Source organism: Ambystoma mexicanum, chromosome 12, assembly GCF_040938575.1.
Source record: "Ambystoma mexicanum isolate Mex_15411 chromosome 12, UKY_AmexF1_1, whole genome shotgun sequence".
Classification (NCBI taxonomy): domain Eukaryota; kingdom Metazoa; phylum Chordata; class Amphibia; order Caudata; family Ambystomatidae; genus Ambystoma; species Ambystoma mexicanum.
In genome coordinates, this window is record NC_090936.1 from 1,061,827,288 (window position 1) to 1,061,848,323 (window position 21,036).

General features: G+C 45.7%; 1 protein-coding gene across 1 annotated transcript in view; it reads left to right on the forward strand.

The window, feature by feature from the left end:
* CPA2 (carboxypeptidase A2) overlaps positions 1 to 21,036 on the forward strand; it is a 65,634-nt gene that overhangs the window by 42,844 nt on the left and 1,754 nt on the right. Inside the window, exons 7-9 of the mRNA XM_069630118.1 lie at positions 4,261 to 4,351; positions 5,548 to 5,747; positions 19,039 to 19,123. Coding sequence (XP_069486219.1) covers positions 4,261 to 4,351; positions 5,548 to 5,747; positions 19,039 to 19,123 — 376 coding nt within the window. The remainder of the gene's footprint in view (positions 1 to 4,260; positions 4,352 to 5,547; positions 5,748 to 19,038; positions 19,124 to 21,036) is intronic.

Consider the following 21,036-nt stretch of genomic DNA (forward strand, 5'->3'; position numbering starts at 1 on the left):
ATGACCAGCGTTCTCTGGGAAATCAACTCGTCAGTGTCGGATTTGGTGACAAGCCGTCTAAGACCAAGCACGAACTGTCCATGTATGATTGGGGTCAAACAATCAACAAGATGGGCACTTATTGTCCTACAAAGAATATTCAAACTTCCCTAGGAAGGTGATTTGTCGAAATATCTTTGTTTCCGTTTGCCAGGGCAAGATGATTATACTTACGGTTCAAACTAAACATACTCTCTACAATGGACTGTGTTAGTAAATGGAACGGAGACCCTACGGGGTCCTTCGGTTGCCGTCTTTGCAAGCAGGCATCTTCTGTGGAGACAATGAAACATCTCACCCTCTTTTGTCCTAGTCTGACAGAGTGCCGAACAGTATATTTTGAGGGACATGCGGGAAGGGAACACATGTCTGATTTGTTTTGGGCTCGCCTTATGTGGGGGGATAATATCTTCCTTGTTTTTTTTAGCACTTTATAACTTTCTTTAAAGAAATTTTAGACAAGCTTAAATTAAGTTCTTAAATGTATGAATTGTATTGGTTTTGTACATGTGAGTGTTGATGAAATGTGTAATGTATCATGACGTACTACTTTTACATTGTTTGTGAAAGGCTTGCTTTGTACTTGCTACACTGTTAAGCTGTAACAATGAAAAAAAGAAATCTTCCAATATAACGTTGTCGTCTAGATGTTTTGTAATGCTCCCTTATGCACATTCCCAAACACTAAGTGTGTGGGACCAGTTGCCCTGGGGACAGAGGTAGCTCCAGGTGGCAGCTGGTGTCAAGATAACCAGGCCTTTTTATGATACAAGCAGGTGCTGAATAGCTCCCAGCATTTGCATTCCCTGCTGGCTCATACGGGTGCCCTTTACTGTTACTGCTTATAAACATGAGACTTCTGGGCACGACAGTCCCATTCTGGATCCCTCACTATTAATGCTCACTGATCACGTTCTCATGCCCCGCAGATGTAGCCTTCCCTAGGTGTAACTATCTCTGTCCTCCTAACTTAGGGCCAAACTCACCAATAAGGTACACAGAGTAAGTGTCCGCGATTGAACGTAGCTGGTGTAACTTTTGTCTTCTGGGTTTGTTGAGAAATGATCGGTCTCCACCGCCTCCAGTCAAATCGGAACTGGAAGGCGAGTGCCCTCCAGGGAAACCACCTGAAGGGAAACCCGCTTGGGGAAGAAAACCCTTCTCCACGGTGCCCTGTCAGCAGGCAAGAGGGTAGTCAGCTGGTAGAATGTGCAGAAGTGAGGATCCAGATAGAAGGGCAAGCCAAGATAAGACAATATGGAAATAGTAGCAAGTGCCTGAATAGCAGAATACCTGATTCACTTGAAGGGGGCTATTCTTTTCACAAAAGAAGTTACAATGAGCAACTCTGACTTACTCCGAGTAAGCCCGGTGTAAGTCAGAGTTACTTATTTTGTGAATAGCACAGCCCTCTCCAGCAGTAAGTTGGGTGTAACTTTGAGGTACTGCATGCAGCTTCTTTGTGAAATTGGCCCCACCTGAGTGCATAAAGTCAAGCCCTGCGTTTCCATCCTTCATAGCTTCTTCTTCACACGGCTAAATCCAAGAGCGTACCCCTGAACACTTCCCAGAAGTAACAAATCCACACTCTCTGTTGCCGGTTCTAACACGGCACCTCACTTCCCACCAGCCCCATTCACCATTATTTATTTTTATTTTTTATTTATTGTGTTACAGTTCAATAATTCACCATTATTTGGACCGCCGCCACATGCACCTCTCTGTGGGTCCCGCTCAGTCACAATCACCCATGAGGAGGACCCTGTCAGCCTGCTGTGGACATTCCGGGAGCCTACATTTGCACACATGTAGCCACTTACACACGTCATAAAGCTCGAGTGCTAGGGGCTCATAACTTGGGCGTAGGACAAACTTGGTTTGTTCTTAGGGAATTAGCTGTCTCCATGAAATGGCAAATAGTGACCACAGCCTTCACTTTACAGCGGTCTAAGGGGAGAGGGGGGGGGGGATTATCCATGCAGTGAGTACAAGCAACAACACCTTACAGGGAGGAACAAGTACTGAAAGACTAATTCCACTGCAGCTGGACCTCTGAGTTCTCAAGTAGTTCCAGGTCAGCCGGGAGAAGTTCATCCAGTCCTGGTTTGCATTTCTCATTTTAAACCTAGGACTACAAGTCCGGCATTCTGCAAAAAACTGGTCAGGGTAAGGTGCTCATGCGTGGCATGAGGCAACTCTCGAGCTTTGAGCAGTGGCCGCAGGGGCATGAACGGTTCCTGTCAGAGGTAACCTTGGCAAGTCCTGGTACTAGAGTAATAATGAAGATAGTTATTATTACTCCAGTGGGCCCTTTGCACGTTTGAAACCCGACATGGCCAACTCAGCCCTTCATTCCTCAGCGTCAATAAATTGAGTACCATTACATTGGGTAATGATATTAATTGTATTAGCGTTTAGAAGAGGGGGAACCGTGCATGAAGTGCTATACAAAACAGTAATATTATAATAGGTTTTAAAATTGAACTCGGCATAAAAAACAAAGATGGCACCACAACAATGGACACGCAAGAACCCTAAGAAACGTCACGCAACAGAACCTAGAGGTGAACTCTGCATGGAAGGCAGATTGGAAGCTGAAGTAAGGCTTGGAGGGGGCTCTAAGATGGGGGACTGGTAAGAAGCCTGCATTCAATGCAGGATCCCCAGTGAACCCCCATAGCAAATACCCAGAATCGACAGTCTGGCAGCCAATCAGGGGGAGGCACACTGGGAGTAAACCACAAGGAGCCAATGGGAACTGCCGAGGAATGATCAGAAGACAGAACGACCCAATCACTGGACAGGTAAGTAGAGGGTTCGAGATTGCTTGGTGGGAAATACCAAAATGAGGCCGACACTCAGGCGTGCCGAAATGTGAGCTGAGGAGATGGGCTTGTTGGGGGTCGCCTGCCATGTCCATTCGGCAGGCGCCCCCGGGGTGCTGCTTCCGCACAGCACCAAACAGGCCCAGCGCCTGTGGGAGTTTGGGGCCTGCCATGTCCATCCAGCAGGCCCCGTGGCACTAGGGGACATCAGCGCCATCGGGGTGGGGGCACAGCCTGCCAGGGTCCTGACCATGCGGACCTCGGCCACCGTCCTGGCACGAGGGTCCCATGGCAACAGGGCCTGCAGGCCTGCACCTCCCACATGTAGGCCTGCGGCCTACATCATTAATGAGACACGGACTCAGACCAACCTTCCACGGAGTCTGCAGCCGTTCTGTCTCACGTGCCTGCAGGGGCTCCTTTTATTAGCTGGGGCCATGACACAGTCATGGCCCATCTTAAAGGGGCAATACACGTGGGAGGGACACATCCCCTTAAAGGGGCAATACACGCAGGAGGGTCACCCATCACAGGGCTGAAGCCCGATTAGCTCAATGGTGTTTCGCGAAATAGTGTTTTGTTAGTCAGAGAGGGGAAAGAAGCCTTTTCTGAAACCAGTGGATTTAAAGTTTTACTGTGTTCGTGCAGATAAATGTCTTTACACAAACACAGCACTTTTAAGCTGCTAGTTTCAGCAAGTGCTTCCCTCACCCTGCCTAACAAAAATAAAATGCACACATCAGGCCCCTCTCCACGGATGTGAGCGAACATATATCATCGTTATATGTCCTTTCACATCTCAGGGGAAGGGGCTGATGCGCACACTTGCTTTTTGTTTGGCAGAGAGGTGAGGGAAGCGCTTTCTGAAAGCAGCAGCGTTAAAAAGGCTGCTGTGTTTGATCTCATAATGTAGCATGTGTGCACGGAGTGTGTATGTAATGCATGTGTGAATGGATGAGTGTGTGAATGAGTATGATGTATGGGGGCTGGGTGTGCATGTAAATGAGTGAGTGTATGGTGAATGGGATGTTTCAGTGAATGAATGTGTAACGTGTGCGCCTTTGTGTAATGCTTGGCTGCTACCATTTGATACTTGGGCCCCATGCCAGACAACCCTTGGGTTTGAACAGAGGGAGAGGAGCCTCCAAGTTTGCCATGCCCAGTTTAGAAAGTGGCCTCTGCCATCACCAGTTAGCCCCCCCCACCCACAATGTAGGTTTTGTTGCGCCCTCTGTCGAGAGCAGGGTTCCAAACAAGTCTCCCCTGTGCACCCTCCCCTGCCCCAGTACATGTTTTATATCCGTTTCATTCTTGACTAGTTCCTCGCTTTTTGGAGGTAACAGGATCCGTGACCTGTGTGATTCTTATTAGTCCATGTTTTATTTTTGTTTTTCAGAACCGTATGTGGCGCAAGACCCGATCCAAGCAGTCCGGCAGCCGGTGCGTGGGCGCGGACCCGAACCGGAACTGGGATGCAGGCTTTGGAGGTAGGAGAAGCTGCCAGGCTTCCTGGAGTGGCTGTTTTATTTATATACGGTGCCACTTAGTGGCACAACAATTCTTATCAAGGAAGGTTTGGTTAGACCCCTGTCAAATCCATCCATCCTTCCTTCCTTCCTTCCTTCCTTCCTTCCTTCCTTCCTTCCTTCCTTCCTTCCTTCCTTCCTTCCTTCCTTCCTTCCTTCCTTCCTTCCTTCCTTCCTTCCTTCCTTCCTTCCTTCCTTCCTTCCTTCCTTCCTTCCTTCCTTCCTTCCCTCCCTCCCTCCCTCCCTCCCTCCTTCCTTCCTTCCTTCCTTCCTTCCTCCCTCCCGTTCCCTCCATCCTTCCTTCCCATCTCGCCCCTTCCTTCCTTCCTTCCTTCCTTCCTTCCTTCCTTCCTTCCTTCCTTCCTTCCTTCCTTCCTTCCTTCCTTCCTTCCTTCCTTCCTTCCTTCCTTCCTTCCTTCCTTCCTTCCTTCTTTCTTTCCTTCCTTCCTTTCTTCCCTCCCCCCCTCCCTCCCTCCCTTCCTTCCTTCCTTCCTTCCTTCCTTCCTTCCTTCCTTCCTTCCTTCCTTCCTTCCTTCCTTCCTTCCTTCCTTCCTTCCTTCCTTCCTTCCTTCCTTCCTTCCCCCCTTCCTCCCTCCTGTTCCCTCCATCCTTCCTTCCCATCTCGTTCCTTCCTTCCTTCCTTCCTTCCTTCCTTCCTTCCTTCCTTCCTTCCTTCCTTCCTTCCTTCCTTCCTTCCTTCCTTCCTCCCTCCCTCCCTCCCTCCCTCCCTTCCTCCCTCCCTCCCTCCCTTCCTTCCTTCCTTCCTTCCTTCCTTCCTTCCTTCCTTCCTTCCTTCCTTCCTTCCTTCCTTCCTTCCTTCCTTCCTTCCTTCCTTCCTTCCTTCCTTCCTTCCTTCCTTCCTTCCTTCCTTCCTTCCTTCCTTCCTTCCTTCCTTCCTTCCTTCCTTCCTTCCTTCCTTCCTTCCTTCCTTCCTTCCTTCCTTCCTTCCTTCCTTCCTTCCTTCCTTCCTTCCTTCCTTCCTTCCTTCCTTCCTTCCTTCCTTCCTTCCTTCCTTCCTTCCTTCCTTCCTTCCTTCCTTCCTTCCTTCCTTCCTTCCTTCCTTCCTTCCTTCCTTCCTTCCTTCCTTCCTTCCTCCCTCCCTCCCTCCCTCCCTCCCTCCCTCCACATGAACTTGTCCTCTGTTTCCCTGCTGGCAGGCCCAGGCACCAGTAAAGACCCCTGCTCAGACTTGTACCATGGCCAAAGGGCTGAATCTGAAGTGGAGGTGAAGTCTGTTGCAAACTTCATAAGGCAGCATGGAAACATCAAGGCCTTCCTCACCATCCACAGCTACTCGCAGTACCTCATGTACCCCTTCGGATACAAATGCACCAACCCAGCAGACAAGACTGAACTGGTGAGTTACCCTCACAGCTAACTCCTCCATGGGAGCCTGTGGTGCTCAAGTCTCACACATACGTTTACTCTGTGAATATATGCACGCGCTTATTTATTTATTTATGTTTATATTTTCAGAGCGCACAAAACCCACAGGCATTAAGGCACTGGTTGAAAGGGGGGAAGGGGAGGCATAGGGGGTGTGGGAAGTAGATCATTACAAGGAAGCTTCACTGTCTGCTCTCTGGTCAGGATTTATACAGCATTACACATGGGAACACATCATCCCAAATTGCTGCCACTCATATTCAGAGGAGTCATTTTACGTAAAAAGTTGGGAAGTGGGCACACGTCAACCTCATTTTAAACGTGATCTTTTGTGGGGAACGGGCAAAGAACGCAGAGTTTCATTCAAATCATTCTGGAATAAAGGGTATGTAGAATAAAGGCGTGGGGCCCGAAGAATGTATGGGTGCAGAAGAGGCAGAGCCAAGTAGTGGGATTTGGCATGGCACTAACATTCAAACAGTAGCTGAGTCAGCAAAAGACACATAACTGGCCTGCTGGCTCCCCAGGGTCAGTAGTATGTCTTATTATGTGTACAGGGGGAAGCTTGATAGCCAACAAGGTCCACCTTCACTGCTGTACATTCTGAATAGGTACAGGCAACATTCTAACTCCTTTGTCTGAAGGCCAGATACAGTATAATTGTGCATTCAATGATTTTATGCAGTTATTTTAAGCTGGTGGGTGACAGTGTCCCCTTAATTTACCTTATTATGAATGAAGGTGATTCTTGGCTAGGCCCGATTTGGACTCTCCTTCCACAAAGGCACTCGAGTCGAGCTGTAGCCAGACATTCAGCTCAAGCCAGGTACCAAGGCCTAAGAAAATCAGAGTAAGGCGAGTCGGTGGTGTCAGGAGATATTGGTGGGGTTACTAATGAGGAGCTCATTCGGGATGCCTTACTAGACGCGCTTAATAACAAAAACCTGGCAAGCTGAACGGTATAATGATGTTCAAGCTTAAGCACCTTAACTACATGGTTTCTGATGCTGCTCTGGAAGAAATATTCAGGGTTGCCAATGGTAATCTCAAAAGAGTGGAAGATAATCCTGAAAGTGCGGAGCGCTTCAAGAGTACACCACTGGATTGATTCTTCAGCTGGAGCCCATCTTTGAGCAATTGGCAATATGGTAAGAGTTGCAAATCTGAGCCTCCTGGGAGTGCCAAAACTATCTGATGGGACACAACTGAAACAGGCCTCACAAAATATGTGCAGCCACTAGCTTAGTTGAATAGCTTTTATGAAGGTTGAGTACCATTAATATGATACGCAACCTTGCAGGCGAGTGCTGTGAAATTCTGTGATGTTTGTAACTTTTATTTGACAATTGCTGCGAACAAACTTTGTTTGCGATAAATGTTAAATAAAAGTGTCACTGGACTTGGCTGGCCTCTGGGTAGCAGCAGTGTGCCAATCATGACAAGGGCTTATGGTGACATGCACCATTTTACAGAAAGTGCTGATAAAATGTTTGTCACCAGTCGCCATGGGTCGAGTGCATTTCTTTTAGGTCGAGTAGGGAAGCTAATTCACTCAATCTGCAGATCGAGCAGGATTTTAAACACTTTGTAAGGCCTGCTAAAATATGCCACTGATGTTGTCACAATTTATGTCAAGACAAAAGGTGATGGGATGCCGGTCCCTACCAGGACGGCGAAGAGACTCCTCATTAGAGGAAGTTTGCAGGTGGCTTTGGGGGAATGAACATGCTGATTAAGTTCTAGCACCTGGATAAGAGGGCTGAGATCCTGAAAGCAGCAGCAGCAATGAAGAAGGATCAGCAGTCTACCATTTTAGTCTACAATTTTGCTCAGTAGCCATCTGGGAGATGTATGATTTACATGCCCTCCGGAAGCAGTTACTAGATTTTAGCGTCCAGGCTTCGCTGTGTTAATCGTCAAGATTCCAAGGGAAGTTGTATATATTCACCGAACAAGAAGCTATCAAAGTGTTCATATCGAAAGTCTGGTCTGTGTGGACCCCACACTGATTAATGACTGAGGCTTCATTGTTTTTTTTCTGGTGGGTTGGGCTTACGCAACTACATGTAGAGTGCTTTAGGCATTGACCTTTGAGTTGTTCTCTTGGCCGGTAAGCCCTGTACCCCCCACAACAGGACAATTCTAATTGAAGGGTGTACTTGGACCGTAGGAGCTTCTCAGGAATGTGGTGTCCATATCTGGTGGAATGTCGCGTGTGAACTGTTTGTAAAAGTCACAGATTATTTCATAGCTTTGGCCGTTTATTGACTTCATTTTCCAAATGGATCACAGGGAAAGTTCCTTTCGCCCCTTTTGCCTAAAAGCAGCATGACTTCAAGTGATGAGATGTGAACATCAGGCAAATAAATAACGAAGCAATGCAAAGTCTCTTTTGAATAGTGTTGCACTCCAATACTGTCATCTGATGTTATTGGAACACACTGTATTGATTTCAGGGATGACATGGGAAATTAGCTCGCGGAGTGTGGGGCGAAGCCATTCAGGTTCCTTGGTTTGCGGGCTGATACTCCCAAGCTCAGTCTGCATTCCCAGGAACCCACTCCACCACGACACATACCATTTCCATTTTTCCTTTTTTTATTCATATCATCCCTCCTCCCCAACCCCACTTACCTGATTGTGGCAGCGGCGCAGCAGCTTCCCTGGATCTTGGTTTTCCGGCCACCATGGTAATGGAAGAGATGCTCCGTACATAGCCCGCCTTCTACAACCATGGTGTCCATCTTGGCAAAGTATTTTCATTCTTTGAACGGGACCCAGCTTTGGTAACCTGGGGTACTAATGGTGTTAGTCTTCCGTTCCACGGGCTAAACCGGGGGTGGGGGGTAACGTCCCAGAGCCCTCGTTAACCAACCTTGTTTGTGCAGGCCGTTAACTCAGACTACCGGTCCGTTACGCCCCGGTGTAGCCCGTGGAACGGGTAACAAAAGCCACATTGTTGTTTTGAGTTCAAAAAAGAGCAAACATGTATTTTTTATTGTGGTGCTCACAAGGTTCGTGACTACATACATTTATGATCACACAAAGAAATATGAAAGGAGCATTTAATAGAATGGCATTTAAAAATTGCGTTCCCCTCATCATTCAGATCTAGTGCTTACACAAAATGTTGGAACTTAAACACAAATAAGAAGTAAGCACAACTGGTGCTTTTTAATATCAAACGTGCCTTTTTCATATAGTTATTAAAGTCCCCTGAGAGTTTCTTTTAAAAAGGTTAACACAACCTGTATGTGCAAACACTCCAGTCATAGTGGTTGATGGCTGTGAGTTCATTCCATTACCTTGTCTTCCCAGCAGACTTTAGTCACGGAAATCGATTGCAGCTGTTGTTACATTAAAAAAATACGCTACCACGAACCCATGTAGAGAGGAAAGGTCTAATGGCTCAGCCATTACCTGCCCCGTTCCCAGCAGACATAATGTTGCTGACTGCCTGAGGCCCACATCGAAGCAGGAAACACATCAGAACCATTGCATCAGCAACTTGCAAATGTAGTTGATCAAATGTTGGGTTGAGGCAATGTCTTGCTCCCCCCTCCCCCCTAAGATTACACTCAGGTGTATATCTTTTGCAACTTGTGCAGTATCACATGGACTCCAGAACAAGAATCTGCAACCTTTGGCTCTCCAGATGTTTTGTACTACAACGACCATCACCCCAAGGCAGCATAGTCAATGCAGAGGGATCCTGGGAGACATGGGCCCTCATTCCGAGATTGGAGGTTGCCATGGCGCTATTTGTGCCATGGCTGCCTCCAATACCAGGTCCGACACCGGTCTGGTTGAATGGGGACTTACCGGGACATTCCAACCTGTGCGGACCCGGTAAATCCCCATTCAACCAACCATTACCCATTCCCATTTGAGCCCCCATAGGGATACAGGATTTAATAGATCACTGATCCTAACCTTGGTGCCAGCTTTGACTGAACAGTCCTTTTGGAAGGCCATCTTGCAGATGTGAAATTCCTGCTAAAGTGTATTGCAACCAGAACCAAACGTTTTTCCCTTCCACCCCAGGGGTTCCTTGTGGGTCATTGGTGAGACAGCCTATGACTTATCTAAGGTAAGGCAATCGGTCACACAGAGGACACTAGGCATCATGATGGCCATCAACACGCTGGTGAGCCATACTGTGTATTGGCCTCATTATGAATTTGGTGGTAACAGTAAAAACAGGTGGCATTTCAAATACTGACCACTTTTAATATCCACCCTATTGTGCTTTGGGAGTATTTATCCCATGCAGTATTTTAATAATACTGCATGCAGTAATTACTTCATAAATAGGGGTTTGAATAGCACCTCAGAATCAAGTGAATGACCCCATAATTGTACCTGCTCCCAAAAGATGGAGGTTATATTAATGTTTGACCCCAAACTATGCACTTCGGAATTCGTTCCATAAAAAGAGGTTCCTAGTGATTGCATCGAATGCAAAAGCATCGAATGCAAAACCATTGAAAAAAGATGCATAAAAAAATGTATTTAAAAAAATAAATAATGGGGGGTCCCTGGAGATGAGGGTCCCCTCCCCAATCCCCGTTTTTTACCCCTTAAAACCCATTATAGTAAAAAAAATACCTTTACCTACAAAAAAAATGCATTTTTTCGATGCAATTTTTTCGATGCTTTTGCATTCGATACTATGTATTCAATGCAATGCCTGGATACCATAAAAAGAGTATCTCTGCACTTAACCCAGGGCCCTGCTGGACTGGGCGCACTTGTTCCCCTCCGCCTCCTTTCCACTACTGTCTGTGCACTTACATGACCTCAATGTACTAGGCCTAGTTTGCCAGACCTAGTACGGTCGTTTTTTTGTCCTGTATGTCCCCCCCATCACCTCACTCTTTGTCATGCACTTGCACTATCTGAAACGTTGTTGGCCTAGTATGGTAGGTTGTGGATTGTTTGTTCTTCTCAACCCCCCCTCCCTTTCTCTCCTTCCTTCTTGTCTTGCACTTGCTCTAGTAGTAATGCCGTCAGGCCTAGTATGCTAGTCACTTTTTGTTAGATCATTCGGAAACTTGAAGGCCTAAGAAAGTCTTCTGTATTCCCTTGTTGCCTTACCGCCTCGAAGCGCTTTAAAGCACTTCACTTGTGTATAAGCTCTTTACAACTAAACAATTACAATGGGACGTGCTCCAAAATATGTTTTTCTGCAACTGAAAAGATTCCCCCCCACTTCTGTTTTATTTAGCACCCTAGGGATGATGTACACATTCTGGGGTCCTTGTTCAATCCCTGGGTACAATTGCATGAATCTAGGAAGTGGAAAGGGCATTTCTAGGCACTTAATGAACATCCCCTATTCATAAACAAGATTATAGTTTATAATTGGTTATTTATAACATGCTTAATACCCAGAGGTTTCTAAGCACGGACCCGGGGATCAAACCTGTGTTGCTCTGTGTCATCTTGCTTCCAAGGCGAGCATGTTGCCCCTGAGCTATCCTCCTGAGCTAATTGCCTGACCTGGAAAGGCTTAGTATTCCCTGACTGGAAATGCTTAGCACTCTGGCATTCCCCTGCACATGTATGGAACTGGAGCGGGTCAAGGAATTGCCTGTAAGATGCTACGGGAAACCTTGTTGAGCGGGACGGGTGTCTACAAGTAGAGGGTACCGGTGGTGGATTGGCCTACAGGGAACTATGGAGATTTCCCTGTGGGCCTCTGCACCCTGGGCCTCTTTTGTGTACGTACCCTGGTTTTTGGATCCTCGTACCTTCTCTCCCATGCAGCCTGTCACCTTCTTTCTATCTCTGCCCCCAATTCCCCTTCAAAAATGTCTTGTTAGAATGCTCCCAAACCCAGGTTAGAGGGGCTGGGCTTGCTTGCACTCTGTAATATGAGGGCCACTTTGGAAAATATTTCCAGGGACACTTTTGGTTTCCAGTCCACACCGGGAAGGGACTGGCCAATAGACTTGATGTGGGGGGACTACAAGAAAAGCAGGTTTCATAGGGTGTCCACCGTAAAAAGTAAAATAGGAAAATAGGGGATGAAAGGGTATCACGAGGTAAATCGCATGGCAGCGAGGGGGCAAAAAGCGGGGAACAGAGGGAAAGATAAGTGAGGCGTGCCCCATAATTTAGGGAACATTTAAGCAGGCACTGCATTGAGCCTAGGGACACCAGGGACAAAACAAGCATTGTCAAAGTCAACAGTTTTGGGTTTTTTGTTGGCACAGGAAAAGTATTTGCCAGGCACTGTCATAATGGTGCTTTCTGCCGTAAGATGGTAACAGCTGCAAAATGGCGCGAGTAGCTGAGCATAAGACAGCTGCATAGTTGCCAACATGATCCATTCCAATCTGTAGGTGCGTATCCAGTCCAGGTTTTTTCTTTGAATTCTGGAACTTGTAGTCTGAGCTTTATAATGGGAAAAACAGAATTACAAGTCCCAGAATGCAAAGAAAAACCCAAACTGGAAAAGCAGCTACAAATTGTAATGGATCATGTTGGCAACCATGCAGCTGCACCTGACAAACGCCTATCTAGCACCTTAACACAAGACACAACTGGTGCATTTGTCAATGCTTGTTTCTTTTCAATATTAATATTTTATGTTTATTTAGAGTAAAATATATAACACCTCGATTGTATTAAATTATTAATGTCATTTCTTGGTATGAATTTTTAAAAAACATATATTTTAATAAAATCTCTGATAACACATTGACTGTGCTGGAAAAATACAAAACAGCCTTTGCAACATCGTTTTGCTTTTCTAAGCAGTTGAATGAAGCTCCCACCTTTTTTTTGGTTAAATAATTTTTTATCAAGGATTCATGTAAGATAAATTCTTAATTATACAAGTTAGGTTTACCACAGACTTAAACAGACAACATGCATTACATCAAGTATATGAACGCATGAATAGCAAACTATAGCGGTGAATTAATTAACGTCATACAATTATTGGAAGGAAGCAATTGATGCAAATTATGTCAGAAGCATGCAACAAGAAGACTCACAAGGAAAGACACACAAGACAAACTGACACAGTAGGGAGGGATGGGGTGAGTATATGGGATCTAAGGCAAATTATTGTTTTACACCTAAATAAGTTGCAAACACTTCCCATGTGTTAAATAATTTAGCACGTGTTCCATTCCAGAAATCATGCATTTTTTTCAAATCTATGGAAATAACAGATATGATATGATATGGCATTTATAACACGCCTGCACACAAGTGTTTCTAGGCGCAAGAAGATAGAGTGCCGCCATATTTTGTAAGAAAAGTTTTTTGCAGGTTTCCAATTTGATGAAATCCTATATATATGTATACATACACAATTAAATAAGCCCGGCGAAGGTCATGAATTCATATATGGAGTAACTAAAACACCAATCATTAAGTTACATAAAGTTAATGGTTCTTGACAAATAAATCTATCCCATTTCCACAATTGTACGCTTGTTTCAATCTTATTGAATCACTTATTGCAATGCCCCGGCCGCAACACCTTGTCACATGTTGCACTATGCTTCTGCCTACCCTTTACTCTGCCCAGACCACCGTTCCAGGACTTTTTTCTGTACACTTCTACCACTGATGGGGGCTTTTTGAGAGTTAAGAAAGAGCCGAGGATGGTGTTCCCCTGCATTTTGCAGATGAAATTTATGGGCCATTTGGTAAAAAATGAATCTGCGGTAAAAAGATGCATTACAAAGATCAGCGGTAAAAACACATGGAACCGTAGTTGAAAGAAGTTGTGCACCAAAAGTCAGAATTATTCAAATAAAATTGCATTTAGAAATGATTACATAATAGCCAGGAAGATATCTCAGCGGGTTGAGTGATCGACCAATTCAGCCTTTCATCCTTCCAAGGTCGATAAATGAGTGCCAACTTTGGTTGGGTGATTGTTGTATGTACGGGGCTTTGGCAAAACCGCTATATAAATAACATTTTTTGACTGGAAGTCAATGGACTCATGCACCCATAAAAGCGCCCCTCGATTTCAATAGGATCACCCTCAGTGGCGTAACACAAAATTTGGGGGCCCCCCTGTGAGCCATTTTGAGGACCCCCCCAGCTGGGCAACACAACATTGGGTCGCGCCACACTCTGGGCAGGCCTGGATTACCACCTTTGTGCAATGCGCAAAAGCATGCTTCTTCAGGCGTACACCGCGCACTGTACTAGGAGAAGCTTGTATATATATATATATATATATATATATATATAGATATACATACATGCGTTTAGATGCATTATACAGCACAATTTCTGAGAAGAATTGGCCAAAAAGCCAGAGCGTTTGAAAATGTTTTGTAGGGTAACACCTGTCCAAAAATCCAATACATGCAAGTCACCAGCAGTGCACAGGAACATTAATGCTTTAATTAATGTTATGCTTTGCTATTAAAAATGCCATGCCGCAGTGAAAACGTGTCCAACTGGCGGCATATTATAGACTAGTCTAGACACATAATAACATGTTACAGTAAAGCATGCCTGACCACATTTAGACATACCTAGACTGGTTGCACCAAAAGGGCAGTCGAAGCAATAACACTTCTCATGGTTGTTTTATCACAGATGCCCAGAAATATATACAATGCCACAGTAAGAAACAGCTAGACTGGCAGCACCCAAATTCCAGTATAGCTAGGTAATTATACTTAGCAGAACTGCTTTATCAGAGATGTCCAGTTAAAAAAAAAGTTAAGCCAAACTAAGAAATGACTAGACTGGCTAAGTACCTAATACACAAGTACTGGGACAAGGAAGAATGGGGATACGAGTAATGAAGATTACAAATAAGTAATCATGGCATTATATACAGGCAGTGGCACAACACCATTGATCTGACTGGGCTTCAGTCCTCTCCCCCATCCCCTGACATTTTGGGCTATGTTGACTCGACCTGGCAGACCTACAAAGTCGTTGCCAGACAGAACAGGACACAGATTTTAAACAAAGCCTGAGTTTCGACATTAATAAAGGCCCAGCAATTACTAACATAAAGCATTTCACTGTTAGTTTTTAGGCAGTTGAAATCGTGATGTGGGTTTAGTACTTGCATGCCAGGGGAGTTAATGGAACGGTAGAGAGGGGACAGGAGACCGCTCATTCTCGCAGCAGTCCATAAGTGGGCACTTTCAGACTTAAAGGAGAGAGTTAACTGCTTGTAACATTGAATCTGCACTAGAATAGCCTTATTAGAATGCGTAAAGAAGTTAGATGCCTCCACACAAATAGGTTTGCCCCTCCCCCACCGCTCGTGACGTTAGCGCCTCTCCCAACATTTGAAGGGTTAGCAGCCTCCCGAAATGTAGGTTTTGTTGAGCCCCTGAACACAAGCACACACACCATTCACTGTACACATACACACACACCCTGCCACCCATACATTTAAGTTTGTACCCTTTTACCATACAGGCACACCCTGGCAGCCACTCATACATTTAAGTGTGCACCCTTTCACCAGACGGGCACATGCAGGCAGCCACCCATACATTTAAGTGTGTACCCGTTCACCATACAGGCACACCCTGACAGCGCTCATACATTTAAGTGTGCACTCTTTCACCATACAGGCAGCCACCTATACATTTAAGTGTGCACCTTTTCACCATACACTCACACACGCACACTTAGCCACCCATATATTTGAGTGTGCACACTTTCACCATACACTCACACAGGCATATCCAGGCCTCAACATGCACTTACATTATACACATACATATACACACACTTAGATGCACGCACACACATTTAAAGAAATTACATTTTTTTACCTTTAATCCGTTGGTCCAGGGAACAAGACGTTCAGCTCCCTGCAGCACCCAGGAATCAATGTTCCCGTCATCTGCAGAGGATCTGGAATCCTCCGTGTCATGGGGTGGAGGGGAGCCCCATTACTTCAAAAAGAAATGGTTTCTTTTTGAAGTCACTCTGACGTCATAAACAAATTATTTCTGTTAAAGGACCAAACTGGAACAGAAATAATTTCTTTATGAAGGTAGAGTGACTTCAAACAGAAACTATTTCTTTTTTAAGCCATAGGGCTTCCTAACCCATGACATGGAGGCCTCCAGCCTGTAGGCTTCCATGCCATGGGGTGGGGGAGCCCTCAGACTTCCTAAAGAAATAGAATCTTGTTTTAATCACTCTGCCTTCATAAAGACGTTATTTCTGTAAAGAGTGACTTCAAAAAGGCCCCCTCCCAGGACATGTGCTGGGCCCCCGCACTGCAGGAGGTGCGGGGGCCTGTTACACCGGTGATCACCCTCCAAAACAGATGAGTTCACCCACCTGAGCAAACCAACAGTATTGAAAGTCGGCCTTTGCACACACCACTCTCTCATTGTCGTGGAACCACACACTTCTCCCCCTGTTGTCACCCAAACACACACCCCTCGCTCTCTCTCTCCCTCGCAGACATGCCTTGCCCCCTTCATTTTACATGGGGTCCTGTGTTCTGATTTTGAAATTCATCAATTTCGCACCCTCCATTACCTGGTTCTAACGTGCAATGGGAGTTGCAACATGGATTGCATTCTGCTGCATGTCCCCCGCTACCTCTCCATGGGACACCCAAGAAACCATGGCCATATTCCCCTACCTCCCCACTCACATTATCAGGGGATACCCCAGGGAACCCCACCATCACATCATCCAAGCTCCATCTCCCCACGTACTTGTCCCCAGTGCTTAGTGTGTAAAACAAATGAGTGCCAGGGCCGAAATATTTTCTAGCACTCCTGTGACACTGCGGGTGGGCAGTTCCCCACCACTGCTGTCACCACCCATAGCTGCTCCCCACAGTGTCGACATGTTTGGGGTTACACTACAGCTCGCACATGCTCATTGTGGTTGATGGATGCACCGCCTACTACCACTTCATAATTAAACTGAGCCTGTGATAATAAGTGCTGGGGCTAAAAAATAAGTATCAGGGCTGAGCCCTGGCAAACACCCCCACACATTGAGCACTGCCTCTCCTCCCCTCCACTGGCCTGGTCCATTCTGCCTCCTTTCTCCAGGTAGTGCAGAGTGGACGTTTCACACTGGATTAGATGAAAAACGTCCTCTGCGCAATACATGCCGTGCCCTCCTCCACAAACGCATTGTTCCAAGCCTCGGCTCCTGATGAGGATATCCCGCACACCCAACGCTGAGTTGTGTATTTACTTCTTGAATATTTATAAGCTTTGTCGAGTTTCAGGGGTGAAGAGTTTCGCCAAACCTTAGGCGGTACATTCTTGAGGTCTGCGTAATTTACAAAGAGGGGACCCATTACGTTTCCACTTTCGTGTAAACAGGTTCCCTCTGCCTCATTTTCAACAATGACACACTTGAGTGCAAAGGGGGAGTATAAAAGTGCGGTGTAGGCCATGCATATTGAGTAAACGCTGCATGCCATTTACGCATGGCGGGCAGTGTTTACAATGTATTCCTATAGAATCCACCTGCTTTTTGCTTTTGTATCCAGTGGGATCCACACCATTTGCACCAGCATGAAAGTAATTGCTGGCGTAAATGCTGGAGCATTTGTATGGGGCAGGGGAAGGAGGCAGCATCGTAACTTATGATTCGTCCCTCCTGCCCACCATATGAAATGGGGTGTAATGTAAATTATTGCATAATTTGTAGACATTACATTTACTCTGGAACGCCCTACCATCCACCTTAAAGTCTGACCAACCCTACCCTACCTTCAGACACAACCTTATAACGTGGATCAAAAACGCAGACACACCTTAGATCTCCTACTGCCTGGACCTACCCAAGCCTAGGAACTCCTGTTTAGGACTGTAAATACATGCTTTCACATTCTTTACATGTTGTATATTTTTGTATATTTTTGCGTATATTTCTGTATATTTTGCATATATTCCTGCATTTTGTGTTGTATATTATTCTTGCTGCTCTACTTGACCATGTAATCCTGTAACAAAGCTTTGAGCTGTCTTATAAAATGCGCCCGGTTACCCGTGGGTCTGGTGCGCAATATTAATAATAAAAACAAACAAACAAACAAAACATTACGACTCTTGGAACATGAGCTGCTAGAACAATACATCTGGTGATGTGGAAGAAATGGTTCAGGTTGAAAGAGCTCCTTTCAAAAGCGCTAACCTCAAAATGACGCATGTCAAAGTAGCATACCCCCGTCTGTGTATTGATAGCACAGGGGAGCCGTGTTACCCCTCTCTTCTCTCACTCCTCAACACCTGAAATCGATGTCTTCCTCGCTCACCTGTCCCAGAGTGCTGTGCTATTCTGAGTGTGCTCAGAGACACTTGTGTACAGGCGCGTTATGAATGACATATCATGTTAGATATGCTTTATTGATATAATACACCAAGCTATACAGGCCAGCACAGCCTTGTAGTTTTATCCTATGTCCCCCGTGCCAGATCTGACAAGCAACCTAGATGCAGCCATGGAGCCGATTGGCAGAAGTGCTAACATTCGGGCTCATTCCAAGTTTGCCGGTCCGAAATAGAAGTGCTGGTAATAACATAAACTGGCCCTTTTCAGGACTGGCAAACTACAAGTTTGCTGGTGAGGTGCCTGACTTACTAAAGCTGGAGGTAAGTCAGGCACGCCACCGGGAAAACAATGACCGGTAATAATGGCAATCCCCCATGGAGTCCTGGAATGGGGATCTATATACCATTGTCGACACCTGTAATCTGCTGGTAATACCGGCAGATCAGGCACCAGTAACGGTATTACCGTTTGGTGGTATCCTGCCGGATTTACCGCCAGGATACTGGCAAACCTGGAATAAGCCCCATTATCTCCCATTCCCTGGTGCTTTTGATTGTTGTGCAACCGATCAGTGTCGTAACACGGGTCCTTTGACATTGAAATGCTGACCCAGCTTGATTTTTTCCCTTGAAATGCATTGGACGGTTGACTGTTTTAGAGTAGCAGCCAGGAAGACGTCAATAAATCTACTCTAAAATGTAGATTGGACCAAATCAAATGTGCCTCACTTAAGAGCAGATCTGGGCGAGCAGGGGACTCTCTGGCTTCACGGAAACTCTCCATTCTTTTATGGTCGTAGAGTTGGGCAAAGTGGTGGGACAGCTCAGGCGGTTGATGGGCCCATTGCGGTCTGTATCCTGTAAGGCGCAAGACAGACTCATCCTTTTGTTCTTCTGAGGTGGATAACATGTGTGGCAGTGTGTTGGGTGGGAGCAGCATGTTTTATTAAGATGATGGGGCATATATAGGAACACACACTAATAATATTGTCTCCTTAGGATGCTTTGGGCAGGTCTGCTGCCAGCGCCATCGCCTCCCTGTACGGCACCAAGTACACCGTGGGAACCATCTGCTCGACCATTTGTAAGTGATTGCCTTTCTTTCATGCATTAGAATTGGTGATATATGTTGCAGTACGGCTGAGTGGGTGCAAGTAACAGCAAAATAGAACATGATAGTTTGAGCAAAGCTGCTTGGTTGGTTTCCTTGGTTTAGGATCCCATTGTATGCCAACTTCAAAATATGAAAAATAAGTTGCAATTTTTAAGATTAATCGACAAACCCCCCTCTCTCCTTGAAATGCAGTGCCCATTCTGAGGGATACGTCTTTTACCTAATAAAAGAGAAACACAAGCATTGGCAAAGCCAAGAGTTTTGGCTTTGGTGTAGACATGGAATAGTTATCAGGCACTGCCATCATGGTGCTACCTGGTCATTAGATGGGAACAACTGGAAAGTGGGGTGAGTGCCTGGGCATATGATGTAAGTGCTTAGTAAATGCCTATCTGACACCTATAGACGAGCCACAACGGTTGGCTTTGTCAGTGCTTGCCAATCCTTCATTTTAAAAGGAATTCAGTGCAAGGAATAATATTAAATGAAGTGGCTGAAGGTTTTACTTGGTTAAGACATTCGAATATTTACAGCTGTGATTGGGCCATCAGCTCTCGGCAGACCCCTTAGAAGGAACACTGGGTGGCTAGAGGTTGGAAGAGCCAGCTCAGAGAGACTCCAGGAGGATGTGTTGTGGGCAGGGGTGGGCAGGTAGTGGGTGGCAATGGCCATGGGGATTAGCATGGCCATGGGCAGTCAAACAGCACCCACTAGCTGTGTGCCCCTCCTCACATGTTCTCTCCCTCTTAGTTGTCCTCTAGCACAAAAGTAGCAGTGCTGTCTATAGGTGGCACGCAACAGCTAAAAATAAAAAAACACAATTCTAAAAACGTTTGAATTATGGCACACTTAACACTTTGCAAAGAAATATGCAGGCATTTACATTTTTTTTTCGCCCCCCCCAAAAATGCAGTTAATACACTGATTGCCATTACTGAGAATAGCAATAAGAATAGCAATAACGTTGCACGTTTCCTTTGCGCTTTGTGCTGAATTTCTCCGTTTTCAAACAGCTGTAACATTAGACGCGATTGACCAATTTAGGCTCCCATCCACACCTCTGAAGAACTTATTTATTTGCTATAACTGAATGTTGTAGGTTGTGCTACCGATGATTAGACAGACATAAGAAGTCCAAAGGTGGTCGAGTATACTACATTTAGCGAGCAGAGTGGTCACTTCTTCAGATCCGTCTGGTCCCCCATGCCAACGTCCCACATCATCACTGCACTTCCTCAGTTGACTGCCGCAGGACGCGCAGCGTCCAGAATAGTATTGTGTATCCTGCCACAAAGATGTAAAAGCTTTATAGCCTACAATGTTACCTCATTAAAAAGCCAATTGTCAATATTCCCTGTTTCTGATCAAGGTAAGGCCAAAATGGTCTTAGGGATATATGCCTCTGCCCAAAATATGATGTAATAAAGTGTGTAGTCAGGAACTGCAATATTGTTGCTTTCTGGAAAAGGCAACATTATCCAGGAGTGGACCCCAAGCTACAGGTGGGGTATCAGTGATTTACTTCCGCAGAAAGTGTATCACCTTCTTTTCGGCTCTTGGCACCCCTTGTTGTGCTGATCTTCACAAATGTTGTCTTCACTGTCTGGCTGCGCTGCTTGCGCGACGCAAACACCATATCCGGAGGACGGCCATCATCCTAATCAGCCTTCACCATGATCATAGTCCTCTTTATTCCTATAGTAATAATCCATGCCCCGATACAGAGGAAAAAGCCCACACAGGAATGAAACCAACACTAAAAGAAAAGGGTAGGAACACTGAAGAGAGGTAATCCAAAAGAGAAGAATTGATCTTCAACTGAAATACCGCGAAAACTTAACATGAGGTGGGAGTTCTCTGGCCACTGACTCCCAACTGCAAGT